This window comes from Rhinolophus sinicus, chromosome 17 (assembly GCF_057876585.1).
Source record: "Rhinolophus sinicus isolate RSI-liver-muscle chromosome 17, RSI-T2T, whole genome shotgun sequence".
NCBI classification, from domain to species: Eukaryota; Metazoa; Chordata; class Mammalia; order Chiroptera; family Rhinolophidae; genus Rhinolophus; species Rhinolophus sinicus.
In genome coordinates, this window is record NC_142517.1 from 166,243,647 (window position 1) to 166,260,957 (window position 17,311).

The 17,311-nt window shown below is 39.2% G+C and overlaps 1 protein-coding gene across 1 annotated transcript in view; it reads right to left on the reverse strand.

Moving 5' to 3' along the window:
* TTN (titin) overlaps positions 1–17,311 on the reverse strand; it is a 271,515-nt gene that overhangs the window by 174,525 nt on the left and 79,679 nt on the right. The window contains exons 61-92 of the mRNA XM_088794519.1: positions 17,002–17,283; positions 16,623–16,901; positions 16,222–16,500; positions 15,831–16,109; positions 15,441–15,728; positions 14,921–15,199; positions 14,413–14,694; positions 13,053–13,331; positions 12,655–12,936; positions 11,545–11,823; positions 11,142–11,429; positions 10,706–10,984; positions 10,330–10,608; positions 9,943–10,221; positions 9,533–9,820; positions 9,118–9,405; positions 8,278–8,559; positions 7,740–8,018; positions 7,337–7,618; positions 6,909–7,187; positions 6,530–6,817; positions 6,062–6,340; positions 5,690–5,968; positions 5,310–5,588; positions 4,882–5,169; positions 4,452–4,739; positions 2,878–3,159; positions 2,361–2,639; positions 1,675–1,956; positions 1,281–1,559; positions 498–785; positions 108–386 (exon numbers count right to left, since the gene is read on the reverse strand). Of these exons, the coding sequence (XP_088650645.1) occupies positions 108–386; positions 498–785; positions 1,281–1,559; positions 1,675–1,956; positions 2,361–2,639; positions 2,878–3,159; positions 4,452–4,739; positions 4,882–5,169; positions 5,310–5,588; positions 5,690–5,968; positions 6,062–6,340; positions 6,530–6,817; positions 6,909–7,187; positions 7,337–7,618; positions 7,740–8,018; positions 8,278–8,559; positions 9,118–9,405; positions 9,533–9,820; positions 9,943–10,221; positions 10,330–10,608; positions 10,706–10,984; positions 11,142–11,429; positions 11,545–11,823; positions 12,655–12,936; positions 13,053–13,331; positions 14,413–14,694; positions 14,921–15,199; positions 15,441–15,728; positions 15,831–16,109; positions 16,222–16,500; positions 16,623–16,901; positions 17,002–17,283 (9,021 nt within the window). The remainder of the gene's footprint in view (positions 1–107; positions 387–497; positions 786–1,280; positions 1,560–1,674; positions 1,957–2,360; positions 2,640–2,877; positions 3,160–4,451; positions 4,740–4,881; positions 5,170–5,309; positions 5,589–5,689; positions 5,969–6,061; positions 6,341–6,529; positions 6,818–6,908; positions 7,188–7,336; positions 7,619–7,739; positions 8,019–8,277; positions 8,560–9,117; positions 9,406–9,532; positions 9,821–9,942; positions 10,222–10,329; positions 10,609–10,705; positions 10,985–11,141; positions 11,430–11,544; positions 11,824–12,654; positions 12,937–13,052; positions 13,332–14,412; positions 14,695–14,920; positions 15,200–15,440; positions 15,729–15,830; positions 16,110–16,221; positions 16,501–16,622; positions 16,902–17,001; positions 17,284–17,311) is intronic.

Genomic DNA, 17,311 nt, shown 5'->3' on the forward strand with positions numbered 1-17,311 from the left:
GAAACATATGGAAAATATGAAATCAAACACATATCCACATGGATACAGATGCATCTATTGCTTCATGTATGTTAATTGTAAAAATGAGGAATAACAGTCAAACAAACCTTTCACATGGAGACGTGCTGTACAAGACGCTTTACCCACTTCATTACTAACTATGCAGGTATATTCTCCACTTTGCGATGTATCTACATCAAACAACTCCAATTCTGCAACTGCATCCTCAAAAGACACATTACATCTGTCCCCTGATACTAACTCACTGCTACCCTTGAACCAGCTGACATTGAAAGGAGGTGTTCCTTTTATGATGCTTGTGAAAGTTACATTGGCTCCAGTTAAAACATCCATGGCATCAGGTTTCTGAATGAAAGATGGTGGTTCTAAAGCAAAAAAGCACACATCAGAAAAAATTTGACATTTTTGATTTGTGATGACAAAAATGCTTCATAAATTATAAAATGCGATTCCATCTTACTGTATTTTTAACTGACCTCTCACAGTCAAAGGAGCACTGCATTTATCAGAACCAGCCACATTAGTAGCGACACACGTGTAGTCACCAGCATCTGATTCTTCCAGCATGTTTACAGTTAAAGCACAAGTGTTATCTGTCAGGGTGGTTTGGTATTTCCTTCCACTGCTGATCTCTTTTCCCTCATGGAACCAAGAGACAGAGATTGGAGGTGATCCGTAGACTTTGCACTCCATTACAACTGAGGAACCAGATAGACCATTTGTCTCTTTCAATTGTCTTGTGAATGAAGGAGGAACAGTTCGGTCTGAATGTGATAAAAATCAAACAAACAAAGGACATCAGTTATAAAATGATTTGAAAAGAGAATTATTACCTTTTTGATGGAATATTCCTCGATCCATCTGGCTCTTTTGCAAGGGTATCAAAGAAAACACAATTGAAAACCCTGAGAATCAGTGGGCAATATGCACTAGCTGACTTGTTAGGGATTTTGGTCTCTCTTTGGTGAAACTTATTATATGGGAATTATTTCAGCAGAAGTGATAGTAGAAGACCACTGCATCCTTATCCAGGGGTTAAGTTTTACTCCTATCACGCTGAATCATGGAAATTCCTCTATGATGAAGGGATATAACTTGTGAACTTGGTTTCATTCTAACTCTATAGGTATATAGAGTTACTCTGCTTTTGCTGACTCAGAAGATGCCAGACTCACGTCACACCGTAGAATACAGATATTCATGTACACAATCAGGAACTACATTATAATAACATTGAAACAAAAGCCCAACCAACCAACCTGAAACTTGAACTGAGGTTGTGCAGCTGTCTTTGCCAACAGGGTTTTTCACCTCAAAACTATACACGCCACTGTCACTAGGGGCCACATTGATAATCTTAAGGCCAGATACTTTGTTGAAGAAGCTTATTTTGTATTTGTTGTCACTTGTCAGTTCTTTTCCATCCTTAAACCACTTAGTACTGAGTTCAGGGGTGCCAGTGACTATGCACTCCAAGGTACAGGTGTCTCCTGTGGTAACTTTCATGGATTCTGGCTTTTCCACAATTGCTGCAGGTTCTGGAATGAGATATAAATTGCATCCAAATTTTAAAATTGAGTTAAAAACCAAAGAAAGCACCGATCCTGGTAGGCATGTGCCTTGTATTCATAATAACATCCTATCTGTACTCACCGAGAACGGATAGTGTGGCGAAGCACTCTTGCATTCCAGCATCGTTTTTGATCTGACAGGTGTACTTTCCTGCATTGGCTATTTCTGCTCTTGCAAGCTGCAGGGTTGCAATCTTTTCTGAATAAGAAATCCATATGTTGTCACTTTCTCTAACGATTTCCCCCTTATCTTTGAGCCACACCACTGAAATGGGCTCAGGGCCCTCAATAGTAGCCTGCAGTTGAACTTCTTCACCAACGATGACAGAAACGTCACTGAGCTTCTTCACAAATCTTGGTGGTGCTGATGAAAAAGAGGTAAGTAATGGATTTACAATGTGTGGGTTAATAGTACTTCACTTCAGTCATGGATACTAGGAATCAAACTAGCAATAATGTGTTATCTTATCTTAAATAAGGCATTTTTGGTGAATGGGAGCAGGGACACATTAGAGTTTGTGTGAAGCAGAAAGAGTTGAATGTCTTGTCCTCTGCAGCTTTTCAAATCCAATCACAACTTATTGGAAAAAATATCTAAAAGGATACTTGCTGGGGTTTAGAAATGGGATGCACACTAAACAAAAGGATTGGGAAAGGAAAAGTGGAAGCAAAAGCTAGTGACAAAGGACTGGGCAATAGCTAGGAGGTCAACAGAGTATTAAAATTAGAAGGAAAATAGCACGCAGGTGAGAATGAGGTCACTCTCACCTTTCATAGTGATAGAACCAACACAAGTATCACTCCCGACATCATTTGTGGCTTTACACTGATATTCCCCGATGTCAGCAGTGTCGACATTCAGGATGTGAATACTCGTAAGGAAGTTCTCAGACATGATCTTGTACTTCTTGCCACTCCTAAGTTCTCTCTTGTCTTTATGCCAAGAAACTTGAAATGGGGGAGTACCCTGCAGCTCACATTCAAGATGAACGTCAGTTCCTTTCAGTGTCTCAATGGGATGAGGCTTTTTGCGGAAGGTGGGTGGTTCTAAAATTGGAAGGTAATTAAGTTAGAAAACAAAGGAAAATTAGAATGTATTCTGTAAGCATATAATTACAAGTAAGAACCGGTTTTTCATTCCACCATAGGAAAAACATCAGTTTCAATTTTCTACTGTGTCCTTTCAAATTTTTAAGACATTGATGGAAAGTCAAATAAATGGTATTGCGAGGACAACTAGAGAGGAGGCTGATGTGAAAAACCCAAAGGAAGAGTAAGATCTGACCTTTAACTTTTAAGGAAGTACTGCTGCTTGCACTGCCTGCTGCATTGCGGGCCTCGCATGTGTAGTCTCCACTGTCTTCAACACTGAGATTGTGCATTTCCAACACTGCCACCGAGTCAAGGAATGACATTCTGAATTTACTGCTCTCTTGAATTTCAGTCTCGTTTTTGTACCATAAAACTCTGATTTCTGGAGACCCTCCTATTTTACATTCATATCTTGTATATTCATCCTGTTTCACAATTCTTGAAGGTTCTAGCTTCTTAATGAACCTGGGTGGTTCTACAGAACCAAGAGGGAAAACACAAGGTAAGGGCTGGAAAAGACACATATAATTCAAGATGAAATGATAAAAGGAATCTCTGGCAAACAGAGAGGTCTTTAGCTCTGGAAAACAAATTTATTTGATGCAATTCAAAGAAGACTAGTTAACTGAAGCCTAAATAGAAAATTCCTAAAATAAAATACACTTATTTTTGCAAGACCCACGTCAAGTACTGTTGCAAAAGGAAGGAGGAGAAAAACATTAATTCCTATTGTGCAATCCTCTTCCCAGCAAAAGAATCACTTTCCTAGAGCAAGATCAGAGGGAGAGCATGTATCTGTTGGCAGAAACACTCTGAGGCTCATAAGGAATAAGAGTTTGATTAGTTTCCTGTATGAGTCAGGGGAGGACTGTCTATTTGCTCTGGCTCTGAAGAGGTATCAGTGTGTACATTTTATGAATAGCAAAACTGGGTCAGATAGCTTAATATTTTTAAAGTGCCACTTTTTCTTATAGGCTTTAGCTATTTCTTCAACCTTCATATTTTCTCTTTGAAGTGGGGGGAATATGCTTTCTTCATTAACTGAAGCAAAAATTCAAACTTATGGAGATAAAGATGGTTAGCTCGATGCCATAGAGCAAGTGGGCTGATAAACCTAATTCTATTTTAATTTCAAGATATTTATAGACCACCACCACAAAAATCCTTCACAATTCTCTGATGGGTTAGACCAGCAGCCCACTGAGTTAAGTGTTTAATTTCTGATAACAGCAACCATGCTATAGAAGGCAATGGTTGCCGTCTATAATAACAGATATTGGTGTACTCCCTTATTGGACTCCCCAACTTCCACTATTGTTTAAGTGGGGCTAGTGGAGAAAAAGACATTGACATAATTAATTTGGACTCTTTTTGAAGGGCTTGGGCTCTGCTATCCCTTAGAGGGACAAAATACACTCATTTACTAAATACTGTGGAAAATAAGTCATTTAGGATAACTTTTTTTGTCCTAAAATAACTTCCTTGAAACTTAGATGTTTCTTGCAATTCTGTGAACAGTTTTTGTTCTCTCTCTCTCTCTGCTCTATTTTTAGCCTTTGAAGATGGACTTTCAGTCCATGTTCTACCAGTTTTATATTTTTTAATAAAAATTTTAAAACTCACCGCATTTGGAAGGCCCAGAATCCATATGATCACTTCTAATTACCAGACAATGTCCTAAACGTAACTTTCAAGCACACCCTTCCTCCTATATTTTAAGATACTGAAAATGTAAAAGAGACCTTGCTACTTTATTCAGACAAGTACCTTGTACACTCAGATGAGCAGAACAAGAGTCTTTCCCAGCAGTGTTGCTTGCGTAGCAGGTGTACTGCCCAGCATCGCCTTTACCTACTTTGAGAACTGTCAGAGTGGCAGTATTTTCAACCAAAGTCATCTTGTAGTTGCCTCCAGGGCGAATCTCTCGGTTATCTTTGGCCCAAGTGATTTTGATTGGTGCAGTTCCAGTTACATGACATTTAAAAGAGCCACTTGCTCCAAGAGCAAGATCTACTGATACAGGTTTTAGATCAAAGAAAGGAGGCACTTCATGCTCTGAAAAGAATGAAGACCAACATGGTGACTTCAGTTTTCATGCTCCCAGACATGGAGCAGAAACAAAGCGGCACTAGCCTTTGGTGACCCAGAGCAGTGAAGCTGCTTTATGATGAAGAGGGTAATGTGATGAGCTACTCACCTAATAGAATGAGCTTGGCGCTGGATGAAGCAGTCCCAAGAGGATTAGAAGCTGAGCAATTGTACTGACCAACGTGGCTCAGGTCAGTTTGCAAAATCTGAAGAGTTGCTACATTATGCACAAAAGATGTTTGCAAATTAGAATCATCTTTCAAAAGTACCCCATCTTTGTACCAAGACACTTGAAGAGGCTCTGAGCCATTGATGCGACATTCAAATGCGACTGGGAAGCCAAGAGTCTCCTGAACATCTTTCAGCTTTCTTGCAAAGGTAGGTGGAAGTTTACGCTCTGTAAAGAAGTTGGAGACAACCCTTATTTGCAAGAGAGAAAATACCCACAACATATTTCCATCCATTAAAATTTTGATGTTTGTAAGAAAATGGATCTGTCAACACATAGCAAGACTTGTTAAGCAAAACCATCATCACCTTTGATAACAAGCACAGCTGAAGAAGCGACTGCCCCCACACTGTTTTCTGCCTTGCAGGTATACTCTCCCACGTCACTATGATCCACTTTGTTGATTACTAAGGAGGCAATGTTATTTTTGAATTGCATTTTATATGCAGGAGCTGATCGTAGCTTTGTGTGTTCTTTATACCAAGAAATTCTAATTTCTGGGGTCCCATCCACTTCACACTGTAAAGTTGTAGGTTCTCCAATGGCTGCTTCCACATGTTCCAGAGGTTGAATAAAATAAGGTGGTTCTAAGGTACAAAGAATGGTAGTCAACCAATCATGCTAACTAAAAGAGGATGTTTTAAAAGAAAGAAAAGAGAGCAACAAAAAGAGGTAGCTATCAACACACCTAAGACAGATACCAGAGCTTCACAAATATCTTGACCAGCCTCATTTTCTATCAGGCAACTGTATTGTGCATAATCCTCCACTGTGCTGTCAACAATTTCCAGTATCGTAGATTTTTCTGTCATAGTAATACTGCAATTCGGAGACTGTGAAAGAGGAAACTCATTCTTCATCCAGCTCACTGAGATGGGAGGTGTGCCAGTATATGTGGCCTCAAGAACTATGGGGCTGCCTGTCTCAACACTGAAATCAGCCAATCGTTTCACAAAGGTGGCTGGTTCTATAAGGAGAAAATATGAGGGTAAAATCGACATCTTCAAATGAAGACTTAGATAAATTTTGAAAGGTACATGAATTGGAGAGAGGAGCAAACCTTTTACAAAAAGATGTGCGGTACAGGAAGCACTGCCAGCATCATTAGTAACAAGGCAAGAATATTCTCCACTCTGCAATGGCTCCACCTCAGACAACTCCAGTTCTGTGACGGAATCTTCCAGAGAGATGGTACATGACTCCCCTGGCACCAGTTCCCTGCTGCCCTTAAACCATTTGACCTTGAAAGGTGGGGTGCCTCGAATGACACTGGTGAATGTGAGGCTCATGCCAGGTAAAACTTCCACAGAATCAGGGGTTTGTTCAAAAGATGGTGGTTCTAGATACCCCGGGGAGCAGGGGAAGATCAAGAGAAAAAAAGAAATCCAAGTGAGAAGTGCTTTTGCTATTTGAAGAAAAGGGAGCTAAGACTAAAAATGAAGGCAAAATAAAAGCAGTCCATGCAAGGCAGGCACTAAGTCACGTGGAAGAGACGTGGAGAAGCAGAGCTTGATCCTGGGACACTGACCTTGCACAGTCAGGATGGCTGAGCATTCGTCAGAACCAGCCATGTTGGCGGCCACACACTTGTACACGCCTGTGTCAGAAGGTTCCAATAAGCTGAGATTCAAAGTACAGACATTTTCTGAAAAGCTGGACTGGCATTTAGGTCCACTAACGATCTCATTTCCATTCTGAAACCAGCCAACTGAGATGGGGGCCGAACCAGAGACTCGGCACTCCAAAACCACTGAGGCCCCCAGGATGGCGTTTGTGTCTTTCAGCTTCCGGATGAAGGAAGGAGGCACAACTCGATCTATGTGGAGAAAAATAATTTTCCGTTTAAAAAGAAGCTTTATTTTTTTCCCATGAAAACTACATGTTCACAAAAACCTCATACTACTCACCAGAAACGTGGACCGATACAGTGCAGTTACTTTTACCAACACTGTTTTTCACTTCAAAGCTATATAACCCCTTGTCGCTCATTTCTGCACAGGGGATCTTAAGTGAAGCCACTTTGTTGACAAATGTAATGTGATGTTTGCTGTCTGCAGATAATTCTCTTCCATCTTTGAACCACTTGGCTGAAAGTTCTGGTGTTCCAGCCACTATACATTCTAATGAAAAAGGATTTCCAGTAGTGACAGTCATGGGTTCTGGCTTCTCTATGATTCTGGCTGGTTCTAAAAGAGGAAGTATATTGCATTGAAAATAAAGTCACCTTCCAAACTAAGGTAGAGTGTAATCAATATTGGGTAAAACTAGTATTTGTAGGAAATGATCATGGGTCAATAAACTTGATTTTTTTCTCAGGCTATAATTTGCTACTAACCTAGTACAGTCAAGACTGCTGAACATTCTCTCATTCCGGCATCATTTTTGATCTGGCACACGTATTTTCCAGAATTAGAAGGTTCTGGGCTACCAAGTTGGAGGGTTGCAATGTTATCAATGAATGAAATCCTTGTGTTTTCACTCTCTCTGATGACTTCACCTTTATCTTTCAGCCAGACAACGGAAATTGGCTGGAAGCCCTCCACGACAGCCCGTAATTCGACAGCATCACCAACAAGGGTTGAGGTGTCACTTAGCTTTTTCACAAATCGTGGAGGTTCTAATGAATGAAATTTGTGGTCAGAAAAAAATAAAATGAGAATTACAGCTACATTGGTTATTAGTCAAGCAAGAAAAGATGAAAGGAAGAAACATAACTGTTTGTTCCCAGGTATACAAACCTTTGAACTTGACAGTGCAAACACACGTGTCACTTCCCACCTCATTAGTAGCTTTGCAGTGATATTCTCCTATATCAGAGCCTTCAAGATTAAGGATATGAAGACTTGCATCAAAATTTTTCGAAGTAATTTTAAATTTCTTGCTGCTTCGAACTTGCTTTCGATCTTTAACCCACACCACTTCAAATGGAGGGGTTCCCGAAATTTCACATTGTAAGATAACATCAGAACCTTTAAGAGTTCCTATTGGAGAAGGCTTTTTGGTGAAAACAGGAGGTGCTACCAGAAAAAAAATAAAAAAGAAGGTAAACAATAAGAACATTTGCTTACTAAAAAGGAAAAAAAATAGACTCTAGAGTCATTAAGTGACTGGTGTGACCACACGATAGTACGCTAATATAAGAAATGACAATTCATAAAAACTAAAGAATTGCTAGCAGATACCCTTAATGAGTCTTTTTACTTCAGCATTCATAACACTGCTGAGGAGGAGTCTAAGTCAGACAAGAATAAAGAAAGAAAGCTTAGTGTGTCTAACCTTTAACAGTCAGTGCTGTGCTGCAGCTGGCATCGCCGACGCCATTATGAGCTTCACAGATATAGTCCCCACTGTCCTCGGCACTGGCTTCGTTGATGATAAGCAATGCCACAGAATTAATGAATGACATGTTGTATTTCCAGCTCTCATGAAGTTCACTGTCATTTCGGAACCACAAAACTTTGATTTCTGGGGAACCACTTATTTTACATTCCAGTTGGATGGATTCTCCCTGCTTTGCAACCTTTGAAGCTTCCAATTTCTTAACAAACTTTGGAGGTTCTAGTAAATCAAAGAAAAAACGATAATGTATGTTTGTCATTGAACATCCCAAGAGTGCCTTCTTAAACTGGTTTGTTATTAAGAATATAATTTCTGAGAATTTTGTGGTAAAATAAGTTGAGTTTTCTATTAAATAAGCTTTTAATATTTTGAATAGAGAATTTAGTTGTTAAGTTTGCTTTTGTAGTTTGAATATATAAACGAGATGGTGTAAGTTAATGTATTATAGATGTATTTGATTAAAATTTTGTAATGATAAATCGGAATGCCATATAACAGAAAAGAATGGAAAAGAGAATGGACAGCTGAAACAACATTTAACAAATTTCAATTGAACAACACTTTTCGGTAGGATTACACTTAGAGATACACTGACTTTAAAAACAATATAAAGAGAAAACAGAACTTTGATTAAAGTTGCCTCCAACACGGATATATACAGATTTTAACATGACTCAGTTAGTTTATCCCCAAATTTTAGAAATGAAAGAAACTTTTAGAAGACAATTACAAAAATGTGGGGAAGAACAAACATTAGTAAATGCCATGAAATGATACCTTTTACACTGAGTTGTGCTGAGCACATGTCTTTGCCAACATCATTGGTTGCTTGGCAAGTATATTGACCTGAGTCTCCTTTGCCTACTTTAAGAATTCTCAAATGGGGAGTGTTTCCCACACATGTGATGGTATAGTTTCCTCCAGGACGGATCTCTTTGTTATCTTTTGACCAAGTGATTCGCATTGGTTGAGCACCAGTAACATGACACTCAAAGTCAGCACTTTCTCCAGCAATAACATCTATTGATACAGGCTTTATGTCAAAGAAGGGAGATTTCTTAGGTTCTGGAAGATGAGAAGAAAAGGCAATATGTGTTGTTTTTTTTTCTTTTTTTTTTCATTGGCCATTTCTACTTTGACAATAAGTAAGAAGTCATGGTTTGCAAAGAGAAAGATTAACATGGGAACAAACCTCTTGCTGTCAGTCTAGCACTAGAAGATGCCGTTCCAAGTGGATTAGACGCTGAGCAAGAGTACTGGCCAGAGTGACTCAGGTCAGTTTGCAAAATTTTTAAAGTTGCTACATTATCTACAAATGATGTCTGTATATTTTCATCATCTCGCAAAAGTACCCCATCTCTATACCAGCACACTTGGATAGGTGCAGAGCCATTTAATCGACAGGTGAGTGTAACTGGTAACCCAACAGTTTGTTCAATGTCCTTTAACTGTCTTGCAAAGGAAGGTGGGAGTTGACGCTCTGTAAGAAGACAAGTAATACTTGAGGCATTAGTAGATGAATTGAAAATTTCCCCCCAAAAGATAAAAGAGTTAGGAGAAGAAAAAAAAGAAATTTCTTAATCTCTAAAATAATATCATCACCTTGAATTCTGAAGATAGTCTTTGAAGAAGCAGTTCCTATATTATTTTCTGCTTTACATGTGTACTCTCCACTGTCATTAATATTCACTTTATTAAAAACAAGTGTGGCCACATTGTTTGTAAAGTAGGTCCTGTATTCAGGAGTTGGCCGTAACTTGGTGTCTCCTTTGTACCAAGACACTGTAATTTCTGGTGTCCCAGCAACTTGGCATTGTAAAGAAACTGAATCTCCAACTGATGCCTCCAGAGGTTCCAGTTCCATAACAAAATAAGGTGGTTCTAAATAAGAAGGGCTCACAGTTAGCAACTGGATTTAAAGAAAACCAAACAAACCATGCTTCCTGTTAGCTGAATGCCAATCATTTACGACAGAATGAGACAACACACCTAATGTAGACACCAGAGCTTCACAAACATCCCTTCCTGCCTCATTTTCAATCTCACAGGAATACTGTCCTGCATCTGTTTTTGTGCTATTCAGAATTTCCAGGATGCAACTTTTCTCTGTTGTGACTATGTTGCATTTTTCAGATGGAGTTATGTGAAAACCATCCTTTTTCCAGGTGACTGAAATTGGAAGTGTTCCAGTGTAGGTGCTCTCCAGAATTATGGACTTCCCTGGTTCTATAGACTGATCACTTAATTTCTTCACAAAAGCAGCTGGTTCTGGTGAGTGACAAAACACAGCAGTTAGACACAATACAAATACAAACAAAGATGCCAGAATACAAAAAATAGGAAGAACAAATGCACTTGAGCAAACCTTTAACAAAGAGACGAGTAGTGCAGGATGTTTGGCCAGCACCATTAGAAACCACACACGTATATTCCCCACTCTGAGATATGTCGACACTAAATAATTCCAGTTCTGCCACAGTGTCTTCAAAATAGAGGCTGCACCTGTCTCCTCTCACCAGTTCTCTGGCACCTCTAAACCAGCCAACCTTGAATGGAGGCGTTCCTCTAATAACACTTGTGAAAGTGACATTTTTGCCTGGTAGGACTTCCAAAGGCTCAGGCTCCTTTACAAACGACGGTGGTTCTATATGGACATGGAGGACAATGAAAAGATCCTGTGAGCTTCTAATTTAGTTGCAACTTTGAATTTAAAAAAAGAAGAGCACTTTTGAATGTGTGTCAACCTATATGTGCACCCAAAGAGGAACTTGTAAGAAAGGGTTTGAGTGTCTAACACTAACCTTGTACAGCTAACATTGCACGGCATTCGTCAGACCCAGCAACATTAGCAGCCACACATGTGTAATTCCCCATATCTGATGAGTCCAGAGAATTCAGCTGCAATGTGCAGACATTATCTGAAAATGTGGTTTGGTATTTTGCTCCACTGACAATCTTAGTTTTCTCATGAAACCAGGCAATGGAGATAGGTGATGATCCAGCTACTTTGCATTCCAAGATGCAAGAAGTACCCAGCACCCCATCAGTATCTTTCAGTCTCCGTGTGAAAGAAGGAGGAACCATTCGGTCTGTGTGAGGAAAGCCAAGAGATTCATCATGATTTGAAAGAACGGAAAAGACTTGAAAGCAGAAAACTTTTGAAAGGTTTTGTATAAGCAACGGGAGGAATAGATCGGAACTAACCTGACACATCAACCACAGCGGTGCAGCTGCTTTTTCCAACATTATTTTGAACCTGGAAAGTGTATGTGCCTGCATCTTGCTTTTCAACGGAGAGAATCTTTAAGGAAGAGATTTTGTTGTAGAAGCTAAATTTGTGTTTTTGGCTGCTAGTCAAGAGCTTTCCATCCTTGTACCATTCAACTGAGAGTTCAGGAGTGCCAGCCACCTTACACTCCAGAGTGCATGCTTCTCCTACAGTCACTGTCATTGGTCCTGCCTTCTCAACAATGACTGCGGGCTCTGAAATAAAATGTGACAGCCATCTGTCAACATCTGTTACCTTTACTGTATCTATATTATCTTTATCTGTGCCATCTACCTTTATCTCCACTACCAAATTCACTAAAATTGTTATTCCAATAATATGCTTATGCTAGGGCTCTCTCTCTAATTATGACATCTTAAAATGTGATTTCAAAATTACATTCTAGGATGAAATTAGAGGAATTATTAAGAAATATGTCTGTGCACGAGTTGCCTCTCAGTACAATTCTGACAACATACATTAGACAATGTACATGGACTTGCACTTGACCCTCTGTAGAGCAAAGGCTACATGTTATTATTAATTACTTAATATTTTTGCTCTACTTTCAGGTACTAAAGATAGTTTTTTTAAAGTAGTTATGCGAACAATTAAAAATTGAAGTTTAAAATGCTCGAAGATGAAAGTGCAAGTCTTTCCTATCAAATGTTGATCTTTGCAATTCTTGTCATCAGCTTTAACAACTAAGTACTTTGGAAGCAAAATGTCCTTGTACCATATGCTGGGCTCCTAAGTTTTTCATGTTTAAACAAAAGATAGTCATGATTATATCTGCTAATCCATCCAAAAACAAAAAAAGTAGTTAAATAACCAGTAAAACCCATGGCTAATTTTTGTTAGGATCAGAGAAACAAGAAAGAGTTCTGGAAGACTTATTAGATCCCCTAAACCTTTCAAATAGGCGAAGATCGATACAGTTCTAGAAGAAATTTGGAAAAGGACATTCTCCCAGTAACCCTTAGTAACTCAGCTCAGTGTTTGGCGCCACTTTCTCTCAGGGGACTATTGTACCATCGTGCACCAACCTAAAACAGTCAGCGTGGCCATGTTCTCCCTTGTTCCACCATCATTCTTGACTTGGCAGATATATTTCCCAGCATTAGCCGGTTCTGCTTTTGCAAACTGTAGAGTTGCAACATTTTCCACAAATGTAATTCTGATGTTTTCACTTTCTCTAATCACTTCTTCCTTCTCTTTAAGCCACTGGACAGAAATAGGCTGGGCGCCTTCTATGGATGCTTGTAACTCAGCAGGCTCCCCAGCTACAACAGTGAGGCTGCTCAGTTTGGAGACAAATCTTGGTGGTTCTGAACAAGGAAAGATGGAGATTGTTGAAAAGATTGTCCAGATAATGGAACAGAGAAAAAAACTGAGCATTTTGCACATTCCTGCCGTTTGTGCCACATGCAGGAAATATGCTTACCTTTTAATTTTACAGTGCAAACGCAAGTATCACTTCCCACTTCGTTCTGTGCTTTGCAGTGGTATTCACCAATGTCTGAAGTCTCGACATTGAGAATATGAATACTTGCGTGGAAGTTTTTGGATGCAATCTTGTATTTCTTGCTACTTCGGAGTTGCCGCTTGTCTTTGTACCACACCACCTCAAATGGTGGTGTTCCCGAAAGTTCACATTCAAGACTAACTTCAGTACTTTTAAGGGTTTCTACTATGGGAGGGAAGCTGCTAAAAACTGGTGGTTCTGTAAAAAACAAGAGTTTCTTATGAATGGAGCTACTTAATTTCATAAACTATTTGTATTTCTTTGTTTTTAAATTGGAAGACAGAATTAGGATACTCTAATGGGTACGTGGTGTCAAGCACCATCATTTCAGAGAGGCCATGAGCCTTCACAAAATCACTCTACTTCATTGGCAGAGAACCTAGGCTAGACCATAGGTGTCCTCAGTGAGCTGCTCAACATTCTGTCTACTCCACCTCACTAATTTATCTTGGACTATAAAGATTGATGCAAAAATTGTAACCAAACCAAACCAAAAAAAAAAAAAAAAACAACAACAAAAAAAACAGAAGAAAAACTAAAACCCCAAGAACATTAATGAATATGATTTGCATAAGGTATGGAATCCTGACTTCAGGAGTGAAATGTTTTGTGTATGCTCCATAACAGATACTTGGAAGTCATCACAACATCTGTGATGTCAGTCTTCCATTTCAACAAATGGTTATTGCAATCATTGCCTCACTACATGACATACTTGGACTTTGTGACAAAATACTGAAAAATGACAGCAGAAAGGAAAAATACTGTTTGCACCAAGGTATTGTGACATAATTTAAAAAAAAAAAATAGGAACTGATTCTTGAGAGAGAAAGAAATATATAATTGTCATGTTTTAAATGTAAGGTTAAAACCTTACTGCTTGCACCTTGTTTATCTGTTGTAAATACTTGGTTTTTTTGGTGAGAAAGATTATAGTGAGGATGATGATATATTTTTAAGTTGATTGAAGGCAAAAGTTAATTTAAAAATGCTTACTTTGTTTTTCTGCGTGTGTTTTCAAAACATCAAATTTGAATTGCTTGGCTAATATGTTGAGGTGATCAAAATTGTGCCATTGGAATAACAAAAAATATCCCAGAATGAATGGCTACATGTAAGCAAATCTTAAGAAAAAATAACATGTCGGGAGGGAAATAATACCAGTTTGGGAAAACATTCTATGATCTTAAATGGAAGCTAAAATGACAGTAAAAGAAGAAAGAGCTAGGATACCCAGGGGAGAAGAAGGTAATGAGGAACAGAAGAAAGAGATCTCTACCTTTTACTATAATCTTGGTACTGCAGCTTGTGCTGCCAGCAGGATTCTGAGCCTCACAAAGGAAATCCCCACTGTCCTCAGTACTGAGATTGTTCAGCTGTATGACTGCCACTGAGTCAATGAAAGTCATTCTGTATTTATCACTGGCTGGGAGTTCATGTTCATTTCTGTACCACACAACTCTGATTTCTGGGGATCCAGTTATCTTGCATTCGAGTCGTGCTGAGTCACCTGCTTTCACTATTTTGGATGCCTCTAATTTCTTTACAAACTTTGGTGGTTCTAGAGAGTGAATGAAAGAGAAGATTAGGAGGGAACAGATAGAAATAACAAAAGTTAAGTCAGGTAGTATGCGGAAAGAACAAAACATGAACAATGCCTGGCAGAAACAGTGTACTGTGTTAGAAAGAAGGGCACTTTCTTGATTGGGTTGATGCACTGTGACAGATCACAGAAAGGACCAGAGCCACAGGGTACACGGAAACATAAAACAATCAAACTTGCACACCTGTCACAAGCAACATTGTAGTACAAGAGTCGCTACCAACATCATTGGTAACTTGGCAAGTATATTGTCCAGTCTTGGAAGCATCCACTGAGTAGAGATTTAAGAAGCTAGTTGACCCTTCTAAGCCAATGAAACATTTAGGTCCAGAGACAAGTTCCACATCATCCTTAAACCACTTTATTTTAAATGGTGGTGTTCCTTTTAGTACTGCTTTAAATTCCACTGTGGAATCAGGTATGGCTTGTTGTCGCTCAGGTTTCACTAGGAAGCTTGGTGGTTCTAGATATTTTAAGAGAAATATATTTAATTAAATTCCTGTAGTTGAATTACTTTGACAGTTTTATGGGCAAATAAGAAACAGTATTGAAAAGAGGTAATAACTGAATATTGCTTGAACTCAAACATGTACATAAAGATACAGAATTATTAAGACTTTTAGCTCTAAAGGATACAAGATAAGAGTGATACATTTTAAAAGCACTCACAAAAAAGAATCAAGAAGAGGGAAAGAAATTCTAACCTTTCACAGTTAAGATGCCACTGCATGCATCATCCCCTGCAACATTTGAGACTTTGCATGTGTAATTCGCAGTATCTTCTAATTCCAGATTATGAACTTCTAGTGCCACAGTGTTCTCATGACAGACAAGTCTGTATTTTGCAGTTGTAGATATTTCTTTTCCATCCTTAAACCACTGAGCACTAATAGGAAGTGAGCCAGAAACCTTGCACTCCATATGTATAGAAGAGCCCAGAACTTTATCCATTTTGGTTAATTTTTTGGTGAATGATGGAGGAATATTTTGATCTGTCCAATGCAAACAGCAAAACATATCCATTAACATGTTGCCACTGGTTTACAGAGGACATAATATAAATAAGGAAAGCTAACTGGGGTCCAGATACAAACCTAGCACTCTCAAGTAGGCATCACAGCTACTGCTTCCAAAGTCATTGTCCACCTTGAAAGTATACTGACCGCTGTCTTCCTTCACTACTGACTGAATCCTAAAACTGGCCACGTTATTTTCAAAACTCATCGAAAAATATCTACTGGGCACAATTTGTTTCCCATCTTTAAGCCATTTCACTTTGAGTTCTGGTGTTCCAGCCACAACACACTCCAAGGTTACTGGGTCTTTCTCAGTAACGTCGACGGATTTAGCTTTCTCTAGGATTTGAGCAGGTTCTGCAGTGAGAAGTAAAATGTGGATGAGTTGTGTTGATAATTCCACGAGAAATAAGGCGTGCTTAGGAAATCGTCTCCACATACTAACTCCAAAAGGAAATAGCTTACAAACCTTGCACTAAAAGGAAAGCATAACACCTCTCAACTCCTGACTCGTTCTTGGCTTGACACGTGTATCTCCCGCTGTGTCCATTATCTACAGCTCTGATTTGAAGCGTGGCCACATTGTTCACAAATGAAATATGAACATTATCATCTTCATTAAGAATCTGATCATCCTTTAGCCAGGTTATAGAAATGGGAGGAGAGCCCGTCACAGAACTCTGAAAGGTGGCAGAACTTTTCAAAACAGTAGTGACGTTTTCTATCTTCTTAGTGAATGATGGCGGTTCTGTGATTAAATTAGATAGTGTGAAAAGAAGAGGTATATTTGCACTCCTACCCATAATCATAAAATTAAGCAGCATTACAGAATTTTTCTTTGGCGGCTTGCTCCTTATAGGTATGACTGACCTTTCAGGGAGACTCTGGTAGTACAAGAGCAGCTGCCACCTTCATTGGCCACAAGGCATTGGTATTCACCAGTATCTGAAGGGTCACACTTGGTTATATGGAGATTAAACACTGACACTCTGTCAGTCAGGGTATACTTTTTGCTGCTTCGAATTTCCTTGTTATTCTTCAGCCAAGTGACTTCAAAGGGAGACGTTCCCATAACTTCACACTCCAGCTCCACGTCACTATCTTTCACTACCTCCACGGGCTTCAACTCCCTGATAAAGGTGGGAGGTTCTAAAGAGTCAAAAGGAAGACAGAGACTAGCTTACTCAAGGGAAGACCCATAACCTTGCCCTCAGCACAGCTAAAGTGGAAAGTAGGTCCAGTAACAAACCTTTCACTTTTAATTCAATGCTGCAGCTTGCTGTGCCTGCGTCATTACGAGCTTCACAGACGTAAGTCCCACTGTTTTCTACCCTGGCACCGGAAATTTGGAAAGTGGCTAAACCATCGATGAAGGAAATGCCATGTTTCTCAATGGCTGTTATTTCATTCCCATCCAGATACCAAGAGACTCTGATTTTAGGAGTGCCTGATATTTGGCATTCAAATGTTGTAGATTGTCCATTCCTCAGCACTAATACTGGGCTGGGCTTCTTGATGAATTGAGGAGGTTCTAAAGATGGAGGGAGAAAAAGTGTAAT